Here is a 15,602-nt window from a genome sequence, read left to right as displayed (position 1 = left end):
ACCGAATCCTCACCCCTTACATTGCGTTCTTCCTTTGTAATAGATCATGCCTTCACTGGGGAGCGTTGGCAGTCTGAGGTTCCCCGCTCCACAGAACCCAGAACTCAACCTCCACGGGTCCCCCAGTAGTAGCTGCTGGCCACTGCAAGGCACGCGACAGACCAAGTCAGGTCGCCCAGCCCGCGTCCTTCGGGCCACTCTTCTCATTGGCCGAAGACACCCCTCCTGAGTTCTCATTGGCTGCTGCACTTTTCCTCCGCCCCCACCCCGGGCCGCGGGTGGCAGCGGCGGGGACGCTGCACTAAGTAGTCACCACGCCGGAGCCGAGGCTCGGCTCTGCGCCGCCAGGGGCTAGGAGCGCACTAAGAACTCTACTTTCTCGTGAGCCCGAGCCCGGCAAATGGGCGAATGAGGAAGGAGAGCAGGGACATGGACTGCTATCTGCGTCGCCTCAAACAAGAGCTGGTAAGAGCGGAGCAGGAGCCGGGGGACAGGGAGGGCTGCTCCACCCAGATCTAGGTACCTGGTCTCGGCCCCGAGCTCCGTGCACCAGAGAGGCGCGGAGACGAGAGCAAAGAAGATGCCAGCTGGTAGGTAGAGGTTATAGGGCCGTCGCTCAGAGGCAAGAAACTTTGGCAAAGATTCTGATGAGATATGAACAAGTACAGGGAGTCAGAACAGCCAGCCAGGCTGAAATGTGACATGACAGAACAACCGAAGAAGAAGAAAAGAGGAGCACACCCAGAGAGGACAGGCACACATAGGGAGTAAGGCTCAAGTGCCCAGAGTCGCAGGAGCGACAGACAAGCAGCGGGGTAGGCACTCAGGTGCTGGACTCTTGCAGCGCGCGGACAGATCCCTGTCCTGGGCAGAGAGGTCAGGCTAGACTGCTCGCTCGTGGGGAGCTGGCACCGCCCGGGGCCCCCAGCTCTGCTGGGCTTGGCAGAGCTGGCGCGGCTGCGGGGGCAGGCTTGGCCGGCTGTCTGCCCGGGCTTGTCTGCCAGCAGGGAGGGGGGTGGCAGCTGTAATGACGGGGGAGGAGGGGTGCTGCCTGGCAGATCGGGAGCGGGAGTTGTGGAGGCCCAGCCAGATGTCAGGTCTGGGCTTGGGGAGTGTGTTGGGAGTGTGCGGGGCCCCGGGGTGCTGAGGGTGAGTATGCTACCCTGGGGAGTGGGAGTGAATCACCGAAGAGGGAGAGATGACTGCTAAGGCTGTCATGCACGCACACTTTCTCTCTCTCCCCCACCCTCACCTCTAGTGTTCCTTTACCACCAGGATTCATGCAGACAGGTAGGCATACACATGCCTCTTTTCTCAGCTCCGCCCCTCCCTTCATCTAGACTCTCTTAGCTTCCTCCTCTCACTCCACCTCTCAATGTCTCTCATTTATCTCCCATGGCAGTGGGCTCTCCTGTCTCATTTTGCTACCCTCTTCTTTCTTCTTTTCAGAGCCAGGTCACCAGGCATCCAACAGCACACCTGGATCCAGAGAGTGCCCAGCTCAGGCCTCTTAAGATCCCAGGCTATATAGCCTTTCCACTCCTGTCTGTAGAGGCTCCACTCTGCCTGCTTGGCAATGTGTTAGGGGCAGGCTTTGCTGGCAGCAGGGTGGAGGAAGGGGGCTGATGTAGCAAGTGTTCTTATTGATGCTCCCTGACCAAGATGCACTGGCACTAGTCCTGTCTGTCCCAGTCCATGGTCTGCCTTCTCAGGTTACTGTTGGTGCCTTTAGTTCTTCTTCCCGAACCCTATCTGTGATGACACTCAATGAGAAAGTTACTGCCTCCACAGAAACACTTCTTCCATGAGAGCCAAAGTGTCCATTGATGCTCTTCTGAACCTGTACTTATCAGTTTTTATATGCAGGCCATGGTGGTTCAGGATAGTGGCCCTGGCCCATGCTTGTGTTCCCACTTCATGTGGCCAGTACCAGAAAGAAAGACCAAGATCATTACAGACTATGGCTGAGGATCAAAGCCTGTGTTGAGAAAAGAATCTAACAGGATCTTCTTTGTGCCTGGAACCTGGGACCAAGCCACCTACATCAGGCTGAGCATCGATAGAGGGTTTGTGGGTGTTCCTGGCATGGGAATGAATTTTCTAAATCTTACTGATTTGCATTTTTTACATCACTCTAGGTGGGAGGTGGTGAGGGGAGGAAGAAGACAATCTGTGGATGTCAAGAGAATAAAAACGAGAGAGAAAGAATGGAGGAGAAATCTGTACTGAGCTGAGCTCCCGGATTTTTATCTGAAAACCCTCCACCATGGCCTTGAGCCCCTGTGTCTGGGAGAAGGAAAGAGAAAGGCTAAAGTCACCCTGCTCCCCATCAGCTTTCATTTGGCCTTTTGTCTGAGCATCTCCAGCCTTTGACTGTCTTGGAGAGCAAGCCAACTGTCTGGCCCAGGGCCCAGAGTGACACTCAGATGGGGGAGTTCTTCACCGCCATGGTACTCTATTCCCTCCCCAGCACCAGCTTACTGAAGAAGAGTCCTAGCCAGTGATAGGCAGAGCTATTTAGCCACATTCCCTCCCAGACACCTCGCCTCTGTGTTTAAATAGTAAGGTGGAATCTCTGTGCCTGGGTACTGAGCAATTGGAACAAAAGGGAAAGCAAAGTGCCATAAACCTGGGTCGGCCCTGAGCTGCCTTCTCCCAGGGATCGTAGGGACTGGATTCCATGGCTATGGCTGGGATAGGGAACTTACTTCACCACCTAGGGCTGTGGTGAAGTAAGTGTTCCACACGGGCAGTTTATGTTGCGAATGGAGGACTTTTGCCCTGCAGTTGGTTCACTCCAAACAGGATCTCCTGTGCCATCCAAAAGCACCATATATTTCCAGGTTCTTGCCCAGGAATGCCTCATGTAATTTTGATTAAGATCTACGTTTCTTTATTTCACGAACTTCCCTTCAAGAACATCCTGTGGATACGGTGGGATAAGCCTGTTGCAGAAGGCAACCTTAACAGGTTGTGAAATTGCCTTTGTTCAGGGTGCTCTGTGTTCCCCACTTTTATCCGGTCCCTTCCTTGGTACCGAAATTCAACCAAGAAAAGTTGTTCCTGAAATACAGCATAGCCAAAGCTTCAAGTTTCTTGAAGCTAAAAACTTGCATTGTAAAAATGCAGGAGGCTGAGAGTTCAGAGACCCGGGCACAATTAAGTTGATAGCTAGAGTATTGGCCCTTTCTCCCTGCCTGGGAGGGGAGGAGAGTCGAGTTTCAGGAATGAAACCAGGCTGAAAAAGTAGCAGCAGCTGGCACACTTCTTAATGGGGGGGGGGTGCTACTACGTCCAGCGCCTCCCTTTCCCTCCAGCTGCCGAACACAGGCCTTGGGACCAGCTGTTCCTTACACAGCCCCCTGTGGGGTTCCAACAAATGTATAGACAGACACTCAGGGGGAGCAGACATAGGGTGCTCCCAGACTAGTTCTTGTGAGTTAGGTTGATTCTGAACAAACCAAATGCATAAAATTTGAGTGACCAGAGCTTCTGAGGTTCAGCCAGGCTGGGGAGGCTTCCTGGAGGAGGGGGATGCCATAGGAGGACACTGTGAAATGCCAGTCGTAGTTGAGCCCTGGGGAAGTAAACAAGGGACTTCTCTTTCACAGGCTGGGGAAAGTTCTTTTAGGGAACTTGTATTCCCAGAAGGCAATTTTTTAGTCACTAGTGGCTACAAGTTCTGGATGCCCTAGCATATGACTAAGGAATAGGGCCTAAAGACAAAATAAGGAGAAAGAAGGGCGTGGGAAAGTTATGATTGGAGCTTTCAAGTCTTGAGAAAAACAGCAAATTTCTTTAGAACAAAAAGAAGCTTCTGTAGAAACATCTCATTCCATGTGTAAAGCCCACCCCCTTTTCCTCCCCAGGGGAAGAAAGAGAGCTTCTGGGTCAATTAGTCTGGGGTCAGCTGGGACACATGATTCGGGGGCAGGTCAACTTGAACCCAAACCTTGGGCCTGTTTGACTCTGGCATATAGGTTACTTTTCCCATCTTTAGAATGGATTGTTAAATCCATTCTTCTCTTCATTAGCTACTGGGAAGATTAAATGACAGTATAAGTAAAATCTGGTCTTGAACTTGAGAGTCTCCTGCTCTTAGCATTCCAAGGACAGGACTAAGGTATATGCCACCGGACCCAATTTTTGACATAAGGGTCAGACAGATTTACTGAGTTCATACTGGTTTAAGGCACCAACCAGACACCAGCACTGTGGATACAAATAGAAACAGGCCAGCACTGTGGAAACAAATAGAAATAGATGTTGCCTTCAGGGAAGGTATAGTTATAGTTTAATAAAAAAGTTTAACATATTGATATTGATTTTAAAAATGCCAGAACTGGTGTTGTGACTCAGTATAAAGCACTTGCATAGCATGTGTGACATCCTGTGTTCAATCTTCAGTACTGAAAAAATTAATATAACAAATCCATAACACTGTCCAACTGTTAAAGCAACCCAATAAGTGGTATTTTTACTATTGCCTTCTCTCTCTCTCTCTGTCTCTCTCTCTCTGTCACTCTCTCTGTCTCTCTCTCTGTCTCTGTCTCTCTCTCTCTTCTCTCTCTCTCTCTCCCTCTCTCTCTCTCTCTCTCTCTCTGTGTGTGTGTGTGTGTGTGTGTGTGCGCGCGCGCGCGTGTGCGTGCACTCATGCATGCACTGAGCTTTGAAACAGCATCTCACTACCTAAACTTAGCTAGACTGACTGAAATTTCAGGTGCGAGCCATTGTACCCAGCTTTATTCTCATTTCTAAACACTAAAACACAGATGGAGAAGGTTGGGTGCCTTGGCCAAGGTCATAGATGATAAGGAGTGGCTGTTTGAAGACCATAGACTGGACCATAGACTATATTCAGGGAAATAGTGGGTGACAAGCTGAAGTGGAGACCTTGAGTTTTCCTCTGCGCACTGGAGAGGAACATGGTCAGACATATATATGGTCAGAGATGCACCCTGAGACCTAGGATGTCATATGAGAGGGGAGGGAGCAAATGAGGAAGGAACATGAATTAGAAGAGCCTGGGCAAGAGAGTATGGTGATCTGAACTAGGAAAGAGAAAAACAGGGAACTTCTTCAGGTTCCTTAGTTGAGTGCAAACGAGAGGGGCTAAAGTTGTCGGAGAGAAGAAGGTCATCTAAGGCTGAGAGGCTGGGCTTCCAGATCAGGCATTATTGGAACTCTCTCCCCATCTGCCTCTTGCCTGACCATGTGACCCCCAGGAGATGGTTCACTTGGGAAAGTAGGCTCATCATTTCTCATCTGCCACTTCCTCCTCCCTCCTGCAGCTCTTGGCAGAGTTTCCGTGTTACCTTCCTGTTGAAAGTTCTAGCCAAGAGTCAAGAAGGTCCTATTCACTGAGCTGCAGAATGGGTCACTTGGCAAAAGTGGGGCTTTTCCCATTTCCGGCCCAGAGCCTCCTTCTAGCTTCCCCAGGGGTTGAAAGGAACTGTATGGGGATTTGTGAGTAATGGGGTGGGGAAGGGAGTCAGGGCACACTGCCAAGTCCATGGGCAAAGCTGAGCCTGTGTCAAAGGATTCCGGCTGAGCTCTGAGAGGGCGTGAGATGGATGGAAGGAGGGCACAGCTGCAGGATCAGTCAGGGGCCCAAGGCAGGACTTGGGAAGGGAGCCGAGGATGTTGGCATCTCCTTCTAGCTCCTCTCTTCCCACACCACAAAGGGTCCAGCCAGTGCCGATGGGAAGGTCTGTCCATAGACAGCTGACCCCAAACTCCCTCCTGCTCCACTCAAGGTGGTGCGATCTGCAGCCCAATGGCAGGCAATTACTTTCCTCTTACAAGCCCTTAGTGTGAAGGAACAGGACTGGAGTTGGAGACCCTCAGGCCATAGTTTCTCACTCTTTCTCCTCTTCTGATCCACCTCATATTGGTTGGCCTGGCTTCTCACAGCACTCCATGAAGTTAAGTAGTCCATAAGGTCAAGGAGGCCCACTGGCCTAGAGGAAGGGGTTTGCCTTTCAATACCAGTTCTCTCACCAAAAAGCCTTAGATTAGGAGTTACAGTGTGTGCATATTTACAGCTCCCACCTGTTGATGACTTGTGCTATGCCTTTTGTGCAAATTCCTTTATAAACACATCAAGTAGAATAAATATTAAATGAGTTTAAATCATATGAGGATACAGTGAAGACAATGAAGGCCTGGAAAAGAATGTTTGAGTAGCAGTGGCTCTAGAAAAGATGACCTGAGGGGATCTCTCACTTCCTAATCCATCAAGTGGGGGTTTCTCCTTCCTGCCTAGCCAGCCACCCAGAGCAATAGTGGGGCTCATTAGTGTAAAGCAAAGGAGGGTTGATATTGGACAACTGACCCCAAACTGGACAGAAACACAGGCAAATATGCCTAATGACAAGTGCAGAGTTTATCAGTTAGGGCCCCATCAGGGTCCCAAACTATAGCATGGAACTCTTGACCACACCAGAAAGGCTAGAGTAGATTGTAGCTAGAGAGACTAAAATTTGATATGCGGAAAAAAGCTAAAATTGAATCCAAGGCAAGACTAGAGGTAAGTTATAAACTGGAGTTGCTATAAGGGAGTGAGGAGACCTTTCAAGCTTTTGTTAAAGAGATCCCACTGGGGGTATGCTTAAGGACTTTGTGTTTGATGGTATATGGCTGGGGAGGGAGCTGTTGGGTCCATTCTTACTCAGAGGAGAACCAATCAGATCTTCTTAGGATGTCTCCAGTTGACCCCAAGATCAAGTAGGGCAAGACTTGATCCTTGCAGGAAGAATAGCTCTGAGATACTGAGAGTCCTCCAGCATGAAGACTGGTACTCAGAGTTATTTATTTCCAGCTCTCTAAGCTAACCCCACTCCTTTGCTCCCACACCACACTGCTCCCCTTCCTCCCACTTTGGTCCTAAGACAAAAGAAGCCCTGAGATCCCAGATGGTCCCATGCTCTGAGTGAAGAGAGCAATGCTGTCTCTGGCTCTTTCTCCATGGATGACATCATCCCCTTGGGGTTGGTGAGAAAGGCTGTCCTTTTGGCTCCCTTCACAGTCATGGCCCAGAGGATGCTCCTGTTTGCACTGCCTCTGGCCCTCCCAGCTTCCCATAGCTTCCTTCTATTCTCATGACCCTCCTTACTGCCTTCCTTTCAGTGTCAGTATGTCCTCTGCCTGCGGCTGGGCTCCTGGAAGTCAGTGTGAGGGGTTTGGAGGAAGCTGGCGAGCTGGACAAAAGAGGTGTTCTCCTAGGTCAGACCATACATGATGCATGGAATCCTGCCATTAACAAGTGTGAAGCTTTCCCAAGGAAGAAATATTTTGAAAGCACACTGGAGGTCTTAACAGGCAGCTTGCACTTGATGCTTTCTTTCCATCTTGTAGATAAAACCATTACCTCATCTAATCTGCACAGGGGCTGGTGAGGCTGGGACTGTTAGTCCTGTTTTAAAGAATGGAGATATATAGAGAGCTGACAATGAACTTCAGTTGTTCAAGTGCCTGCCTACGACAAAGCCCTGGGTTTGATTCCCAGCACTGCATAAAACTGGGCATAGAGAGCATACCTATAATCCCAGCTCTTAGAAGCCAAAGAATGAGATTTTCAAGATCACACTCAGTGAATCTGAGGCCAGTGGAGAGATTGAGCTGGGTATGAAAGCTCATCCCTATAATGTCAAAGTTTGGGAGGGTGAGGTAGGAGAATAGTGAGTTCAAAGCTGGGATGGGCTGCATAGCAAGACTCTGTCTAAGAAAATAGAACAAGTCAGTAAACACAACAGTACCTCACAGAAAAGTTAAAATACAGATGCTACATGGCAGAGCTGGGATTTGAACCCCATTCCTTTTGTTTCTAGACCCTCAAGTTCTGAATCAATGCAGAATGTTTTCAATGTGGATAAAATTTCTCACTTGTTTCTTAAAAAGGAGCCTCTGTCTATGGACCACTCCAAATTCATACATTCCCACACACATTCATTCTCGCTGAAAAACTATACAAAATGTCAGCATTGTTTCTTATGGATTTTTCCACACTGGAAGAGACTGAATGGGTCATTTCATTCCTCCCACTACCTCTGGCCTGACTGTGTTTCTCCTTCTGGAAGAAAGCCTGCCAGCTAGACTCCTTGATGCTTGGTAAATCAAAACCTTGAGAAATGGCCCTGGATCTCTCTCCCTGCCTTGCAAGAGGCTTCAGGTAGCAAATAGTCCTGAGAGATGATGTGGGAAGGGGAGTCAGTAGTCTCCATCCATGGTTTATGAGTGTCATATGAAGTATCTGGTAGGTTCTGGGGTTATATAGTGGCGTGCAGATCTCAGTCTCTACCTTTAAGCAGTAGGTACTCAAATATTTCATCAGCAACTGAGCATTTAAACCATGGAAGACATGGGCCCTGTACAGAAGAAGGACTTTGGGGACACGTACCTCAAGGATCTAAGAGGAGGCCTGATAGGGGCATAGTGGGAACATGTATGAGATGTGTATTTAAATTTCTGGAATTAAAATGTCCATCATGGGTCTTAACTAGAGCTTAATAGCTTGGAGACTCATAATAATTGAGTTTCGACAATAGAAAGCCACCGAGTGAGTTGACGGGATGGAGATGGGCATCTGGAGGAGTGGTCGGGCACTCCTGGGTCTGGTGGCCTAGAGGTCAGTGTGGGGATACATTAGACAGGAACAGAGTGACTGAATAGATGTTCAGGTGACAGGAGAGTAGATGAGAGCATGGGGGCAAATAGGGCAATTGGAAGGTAAAACCATTTGTGAGGGAGGAACTGATCTGGGTTTGCATCCCGGCGTCTGTAGCTCAATTCAGAGCTATAGCAATAGCAGCTGAGCATCTCTGAAAGGAAGGGGTCAGGACCAGGGCCACCAATGACAGGCACAGCCACTCCATGGGTTCTGTGTCTCCTTCCCATCACTGCTGCACCACCACTCCTGCCACTCAAATGGCACATGTGTGCCCCAGCCAACCCCACGGCTCTTGGGCTCTGCCCCTTCTTGCCCTGTCTTAGTTAAGTGCACAAAGCAAGGGCAATCTCTGTAGGCCAGCAAAGGCCTCCTGGCTCTCGGGGGCTGACAGTCCTCCACCGACTTTCATTGCTGCTGGCTCAAGGGAGCTTGGACAGATCTCTGTCCACCAAGCTGGGGTTGGCAGGAGATTTGACCCAGAAGCCAGAGAGGGCTAACTGGCAGTCCACACTGCAGTGCCTCTGTGTCCCCCACTATTTTGGTTCCCCACCCCCACCTCTTGGGCTTAGCTCTGGGCATTAAGGCAAGCCTGGGAGGTAAGATGATCCCATGGGTCTCTGGGGGGCTTAAAAACAGATGGTTCCTGCACAGAGGCTCACTGTAAGTAACTTGATCAGGGTGTGGGGAGGGAGCTGGCAGGCCCAAGGCAGCTTGGGCACAGGGGCTAGGAACTTTGTGAATGTTATCAGGGGCTGCCTTTCCTCCCCAGCCTCCAAGAAGGGCCCTCACCCAAGTCACTCAGTCCCTCAGCCCCTTCCAGATGGTACCTAGGACATAGGGCTAGGGGATCTGGCCCCTGAATCCCTGCTTCTGTTATGGCTAGGACAGCCAGCAAGGCTGAGAAGGCAGGAATAATGCTAGATCCAAGCTTGAGGGAACAGGTGCTTGGCAGGGGCCTGGGCAGGGCTGGGCAGGGACTTCTGGCTCAAAGGATCTCTGGCCTCTCTCTCCTGACCAGTCATATATGAAGAGCAGTTAGAAACAGCCCCAGCCTTTTCTCTCTCCTGTGCCTTCTCCTCTCTACTGCTCTCTAGAGGACAGAGTGGCCTTCAAGTCTGGCCCTGTTGCCTAGTCATCTGCAGGTCAACCTGAACTTGAGTCCTGGCTCTATGAGCTGCCTGGCCTCAAGTTCCTGGCTTCCCTCCTGCCACAGCTTATTCACTTGCTGAGGTGAGAATAACAACCTTCCAGAGTTTATAGAAACTGAATGAGATGAGACACGGAGTCTATCAGCGTGATTCCCATTACATAGTAAATATTCCCACATATTTATTGCTACCATTATCCACAAGTATGTAGTGTCCAAGGAAGCTAGAAGAGGGCGTCAGATCCCCTAGAACTAGAGTTACATACAGTTGTGAGTTGCCACGTGGGTGGTGGGAATTGAGCCTGGATCCTCTGGAAGCTCAGCCAGTGCTGTTAACCTCTGAGCCATCTCTCTAGCCTCACCACTACCTCTCTGTATACCCTCAGACTAAACTCAGCTCCACCTCTTACTATCTAATCACTGATGGGCCTTAGTTATCTGTCAGATGGAAGCAATAATAGTCACAATCTCAAAAAGCAGTTGGAAGGATTAAAGTAGGGTAATTAATAATATAAGTTGATATATAAATCCACATATGTATCTATACAAATATGTCTATACACACACACACACACACACACACACACACACACACACACACACACCAGGCAACTAACCAACTGTACATATAAAATGCCAGTCTCTAACTTAATGATTATTGAACAAAGTATACCCATAAAGTCATGCTAGGCTTTTCTGTTGGTTTGTTTGTTTGATTGAGACAGGTGTGTTCAGTACAGTAATGAAGTCAATACTTCATTATCATGTAATAGGATTTGGATAGGTTTTCCATCTGTAGGCTAATATAAGTTCTGAGTACTTGGATGTAGGTTAGACCAAGCTGTGATGTTTGATGGCTTAAGTGTATTGAATGCATTTTCAACTTAATGATAATTTCTTTGGATTTAGCAAGTGGTGGGGCATATGAACAGCTTTTAGGGCAGTGTCTGTCTTGGTTAGTTCACTGCTATTAACCTTATTTCTCTTATTCAGTCATAGCAGTGTTCAGATTCCTCCTCTCATGACACAGGTCTGCCCTGTGGCAGACTGTAGAGATGAGGTTCTAATGGCAGGCTTGGATGACCCGGGAAATGTATGTTTCAGGGTTACAGGTTGAGGTTCAAGGCTGAGGGTGAGTCTCCCTGTAGCTGGAGCGCTCAATGGCCCTGTGTTTTCTCTCCTTGCAGATGTCCATGAAAGAGGTGGGGGATGGCTTACAGGATCAGATGAACTGCATGATGGGTGCACTGCAAGAACTGAAGCTCCTACAGGTGCAAACAGCATTGGAACAGCTGGAAATTTCTGGAGGCACGCCGGCCTTCAGCTGCCCCGAAAACTCACAGAAACAGCCGGAATGCCCTTGCTGGCAGGGTAGCGGAGGTCCTACCGGGCCTATGGCCCATCCTTCCTCCATCCAGCCTTCTTTTGACAGCAGCCCCAAGTTTCCATGCCATAGGAGTGTCTGTGGGAAGGATCTTGCTGTCCTTCCTAAGACACAGCTTCAGGAGCACAATAGCTGTACCCATCAGGGGCTAGAGTGGGAGGAACCAGATGACTGGACCTCCACGTTGATGTCCCGGGGCAGAAATCGGCAGCCTCTGGTATTAGGGGACAATGTTTTTGCAGACCTGGTGGGCAACTGGCTAGACTTACCAGAACTGGAAAAAGGAGGGGAAAAGAGTGAGACTGGGGGACCCAGTGAACCCAAAGGAGAAAAAGGCCAGTCCAGGGAGCTGGGTCGCAAGTTTGCCCTAACAGCAAACATTTTTAGGAAGTTCTTGCGTAGCGTGCGGCCTGACCGAGACAGGCTGCTCAAGGAAAAGCCAGGCTGGATGACTCCCATGGTCTCTGAGTCACGAGCAGGACGCTCCCAGAAAGCCAAGAAGAGGAGCCTTTCCAAGGGCTCTGGACGGTTCCCCTTCTCAAGCTCCGGAGAGCCTAGACACACCGAAACCCCTGCCACAAGCAGCCCCAAGGCCTTAGAACCCTCCCGTGGGGGCTTTGACATTAACACAGCTGTATGGGTCTGAATTTGAGAGACACTGGCTGAACCTAAAAGGTGGTCTCGTGCTGGGCCCTGGTGGGAGAGGGAGGGCAGATGTCATGGTCTTCAGGCCAGATGCAAGTTCTCATCCTCGGAAAGAAAGGACAGCAGAGTTCTTAGTCAGGCCCCACTGAAACAGTGGGGAGAGGCTGTCACAGGGCAGGCTCAGGTAAGAGTCCCTGGAGAGAATGTGTGTGTGTGTGTGTGTGTGTGTGTGTGTGTGTGTGTGTGTGTGTGTGTGGTGAGGAAGCCCGAGATGCTCTTGTATCTCCAAAGTGCAGAGGAGGAGCAACTTGACTTCACCCAGGTGCTGCCATGAATCCAAGTAGGCATGTCCACTTTGCAGATGAAGCAGCAATCTCTGAGGTGTCCAAAAGTACACTCATGACTGCTAGGGGGCAAAACAGGTCAGGGCCACCTCAGGGTTATTGCTGGACCCTGGAGTCACACACGGCCTGGTCCAACAGTGAGTCCCCATCCAGACTCCTTTGCCTGCCTTAATGCTCCTGCAGGGCGGCAGATGGCTGGTGAGCCCAGAACCAAAACTCATACATGGAAAAAAAAAAAAAAAAAAAGTCCTAGTCCACATCTCACAGTCACCTAGCAAATAGAACAAATCCTGGCCTCATCTACCCTCACCCTGGAAACCAACCAGGCACCCTCAGGGTGGGGTTAACACCAGGCATGTTGTGTAGTGAGACCACAAGCAAGCCCAGGATGGCCTGGGTCCATAGAGGGGCCATCTCGGCCCTCCCTCCTTGGCCAGGAGAGGACAAAGTAGGTCCCTGTTCAAGCCCAGCCGCCCTCAGGCTTAGCTCCTCCCTCACCCCTCCCAGACCCAGCTCAGCTTGATGGGGTGTGACAACTGCAATTAGAGGCAAGCCGCCTGCTGCCCCCAGAGCATTAGAGAAAATTGGAGAAGAAAAATAACAAGAGAAGCTCTTCTGCCTTCAGCCTGGACCCCCAGGGGACTGAGTGGAGGAAGGGGGGGCTTTTGCTGAAACTGGGTGTAGGGAGGTAGCAGCAGCTGTGGGGAGGGTCATCTGCACGTTCCCACACAATCAAATGATAGATGGTCATTTTTTAGTGGGGAAAGGGTTTTTTAGTTTTAGCTTTGATCTGTCACTTTTTGCCAGGCAATGCTCCCATCTCTTTCAGACCTAGGATGACCTAGAATTATTTCCCCGATAAATCAATGGGTCAAAAAGTCATAGCGTTCAGGCTGCCCAGATCAGGCTGCTTGGAAAGGAAAGCAGCTCCCAGTTAGGATCCCTGGGCATCAGGCCTATCTACCTTGGCCTGGAGCTTGTCAGCTGGCCTCACTCTCTCTGGCCAAGCAGGTCATTGTCCATCCTGCCTCACCTGAATTTCTTGAACTGTTGCTGCCTTTGGTGGCTGCAGCAATGTGTGTAGAAAATGAACATGTGAGAAACTTACACCCTGATTCCTGAAGGGTGGAACACTCAAGAAATTATTCAAGAGGGCATGGACTATATTGAATAGGAAGCCAAGTCACCTCTTCATCCATACGCAACTCACTAGTTTTGTGAACTAGTGCTAGTTAACATCGGCTAAATTGATGAACATGGCCGACTCCTCTCCCGTCTGGGCATTGCCATGGAAGATGAGAACTCAGCGATGGGAAAGGAACAAGCTGCTCTCCTCCAAGCTACTGAGGCACACAAAGAAATGGAGTTAATCATTACCTGGCTAGAAAAGAGTCAAAGGACCAAAACAAAACAATTAGGAAGTAATTTCGGCTTCCAAGATAATCCACAGGTGCCGGGCACCTTTGCCTTTATTTATACTCTTATTTCCTTTTTGCTACTACGCCCAGGAAATGGCTGCTTATTTTAGCTCATTTTACCTGAATAGGGGCTCAGAGAAGTTAACTCCTTCAAGGCCAAACAATACAAAGCTTGCATTGAAATAGTTTGTAATTGACTTCCAATCTTGTGTTCCTATACCTGGCAAACTGTCCATATCTGCTCTACAGCTGGATCAGGAACAACAACATTTGCCCTCTGAGATTATTCACACCTTTTCATGATTAACAAGTGGCATGCTCATTGTCTATTTGAGGAATATCTGTTGGAGGACTACTGGAGGAATTTTGCCTGGGCATTAAAGGGGCTGATATAATGTCCCACTGACTACGTCATGCTTTACTGATGAAAGATGATGGTAACTCAACCTTATGTAATTTTTACTTTTCTGTCCACATTCTTGGCTCCTGCTGTGAGACAGTGATGGAGACTGCTCTACTGAAGTAGAGTGCAGAGGTGACTAGCAATGCCTCAGGCTGTAGTGTTGCAGAGTGCAGGGCAATGTTTAGGTGGAGGAGACAGTGAAAAAGTAGACAGAGAAACTGACAGCTTAATTCTGCCTCTTGGGCTCATTTTCTGGTTAATTAGGACATGCGAATGAGCTGGAAGTTCATGCTATACCCTTCTTGGCATGGAGGCCTGCCCCATACCTGGCCTAATTCCTTGGCAGGTACTGATGGCCTCTGAGTTGGCCTAGGCACCTTCTCAGGGCTCCACCTGCCTGTGGCCAGTCTGTAGATATTCTCCAACGACAGCATCCACGGGAAGATTCCCTCGACTGCTGGGCATGGTTGGTAGAGCCTGCCAAATCTCATTGTTTCCTCTTTACAGGCCTGTAGAACTGGAACCTCTCTTTTTTCTTTCTAGGCTCTTCTGCAGCCTACCCTTAGGGTGCTCTCTAACCCAAACTGACTCAACTCTGCCTACCATCCTCACCTGTTCCCCAGAGGCTCCAGAGAGGACCCTATCTTTCTCAAGTCACCCCAACATTCTCTGCAGGATAAAATCAAGAGTACAGACTGTCTGGGAAGCTGCAGCCTGTGTGCAGCTTCTCTGGAGAAGTGTCCATTCACCTCAGGTGAACTCCCCAACCAGGGCAGTTAGGAGTTTCTGCCAGCACCAAGCATTTCTATGAATTCCTGATCTGAGAGTCAAGTAAATAAGAATCCAGACCCAGGCCTGTTTTTGTGTGAGCCTGAGCATGTTGCCTGCCCTGTTGGAGCCTCCTCTACTCTCGTGTGAAGCTGGTTTGATGCAGGGCTGCTGTCAGGTGCAAAACACAATGCACCGACGTGGAGTCCACTGTTCCCAACACACAGGTTCCACAGAAATGGCACTAGCCACCATCCCCAGCCTAACCACAGACCCCAAGGGACAATGCTGAAAATAAACAGTGCTTTCTCTGAGCCTGGGTGTTGTGCTAAAAAGTACAGTGCCTCTCATTTGATCACAGGATTGTGGCAAGGATCAGAGATGTTGGTTTTGTCCACTGTAGAGATGTTGCTTACCTGGGCTGTTTTGCCAAATCTTACACTCATACTTTTTGTCAAGTGGGGAAGGAACTTGACAAGACCTACTCCCTGCCCTTCCTATGATCCTTTCCGTCCATCAGTCCCAGGGTATCCCTTCCTCCCACCTTCTGCATGCCCAATGCACACCCATGCAAGCTATCATCAAGGAGTCCTCTTCATCCCTGCAACAAAGTTCTCATTCTTACATTCCAGTGCCCCACTCCCCATCACCGCCCCCACTGTTCCCTGAAAGCACCCCTGTGCTGGTCAGAGGCCACAAGTCAATGTGTCCATAGCTGGGGGAAAATCTCTCATAGGGAGCCTTGGCAATCACTAAGTTTTTCTTTCCTCTTCATCTCTTCAAGCAGGATCCTTGACTGGACTCTACCCTGCCCAGGGATAGTAG

At 49.6% G+C, this 15,602-nt stretch overlaps 1 protein-coding gene across 1 annotated transcript; it reads left to right on the top strand.

Moving 5' to 3' along the window:
• Nucleotides 1-280: 280 nt before the first annotated feature.
• On the top strand, nt 281-15,091 carry Inka2 (inka box actin regulator 2). Its single transcript, XM_027393883.1, has 2 exons — nt 281-465; nt 11,003-15,091. The coding sequence occupies exons 1-2, from the start codon at nt 409-411 to the stop codon at nt 11,843-11,845; spliced, it is 900 nt and encodes a 299-aa protein (XP_027249684.1). The 5' UTR covers nt 281-408; the 3' UTR covers nt 11,846-15,091.
• Nucleotides 15,092-15,602: the final 511 nt, after the last annotated feature.

The sequence above is a fragment of the Cricetulus griseus genome (genome assembly GCF_003668045.3).
Source record: "Cricetulus griseus strain 17A/GY chromosome 1 unlocalized genomic scaffold, alternate assembly CriGri-PICRH-1.0 chr1_0, whole genome shotgun sequence".
NCBI lineage: Eukaryota > Metazoa > Chordata > Mammalia > Rodentia > Cricetidae > Cricetulus > Cricetulus griseus.
This window is presented reverse-complemented; position numbering and strand designations above follow the sequence as displayed.

Bases quoted from the DNA above. Each gene is read 5' to 3' on its own strand.
- Inka2 (XM_027393883.1), top strand. From the start codon at position 409: ATGAGGAAGGAGAGCAGGGACATGGACTGCTATCTGCGTCGCCTCAAA. The intron at 466-11,002 runs GTAAGAGCGGAG...CTCTCCTTGCAG, and splicing joins GTCGCCTCAAACAAGAGCTG to ATGTCCATGAAAGAGGTGGG.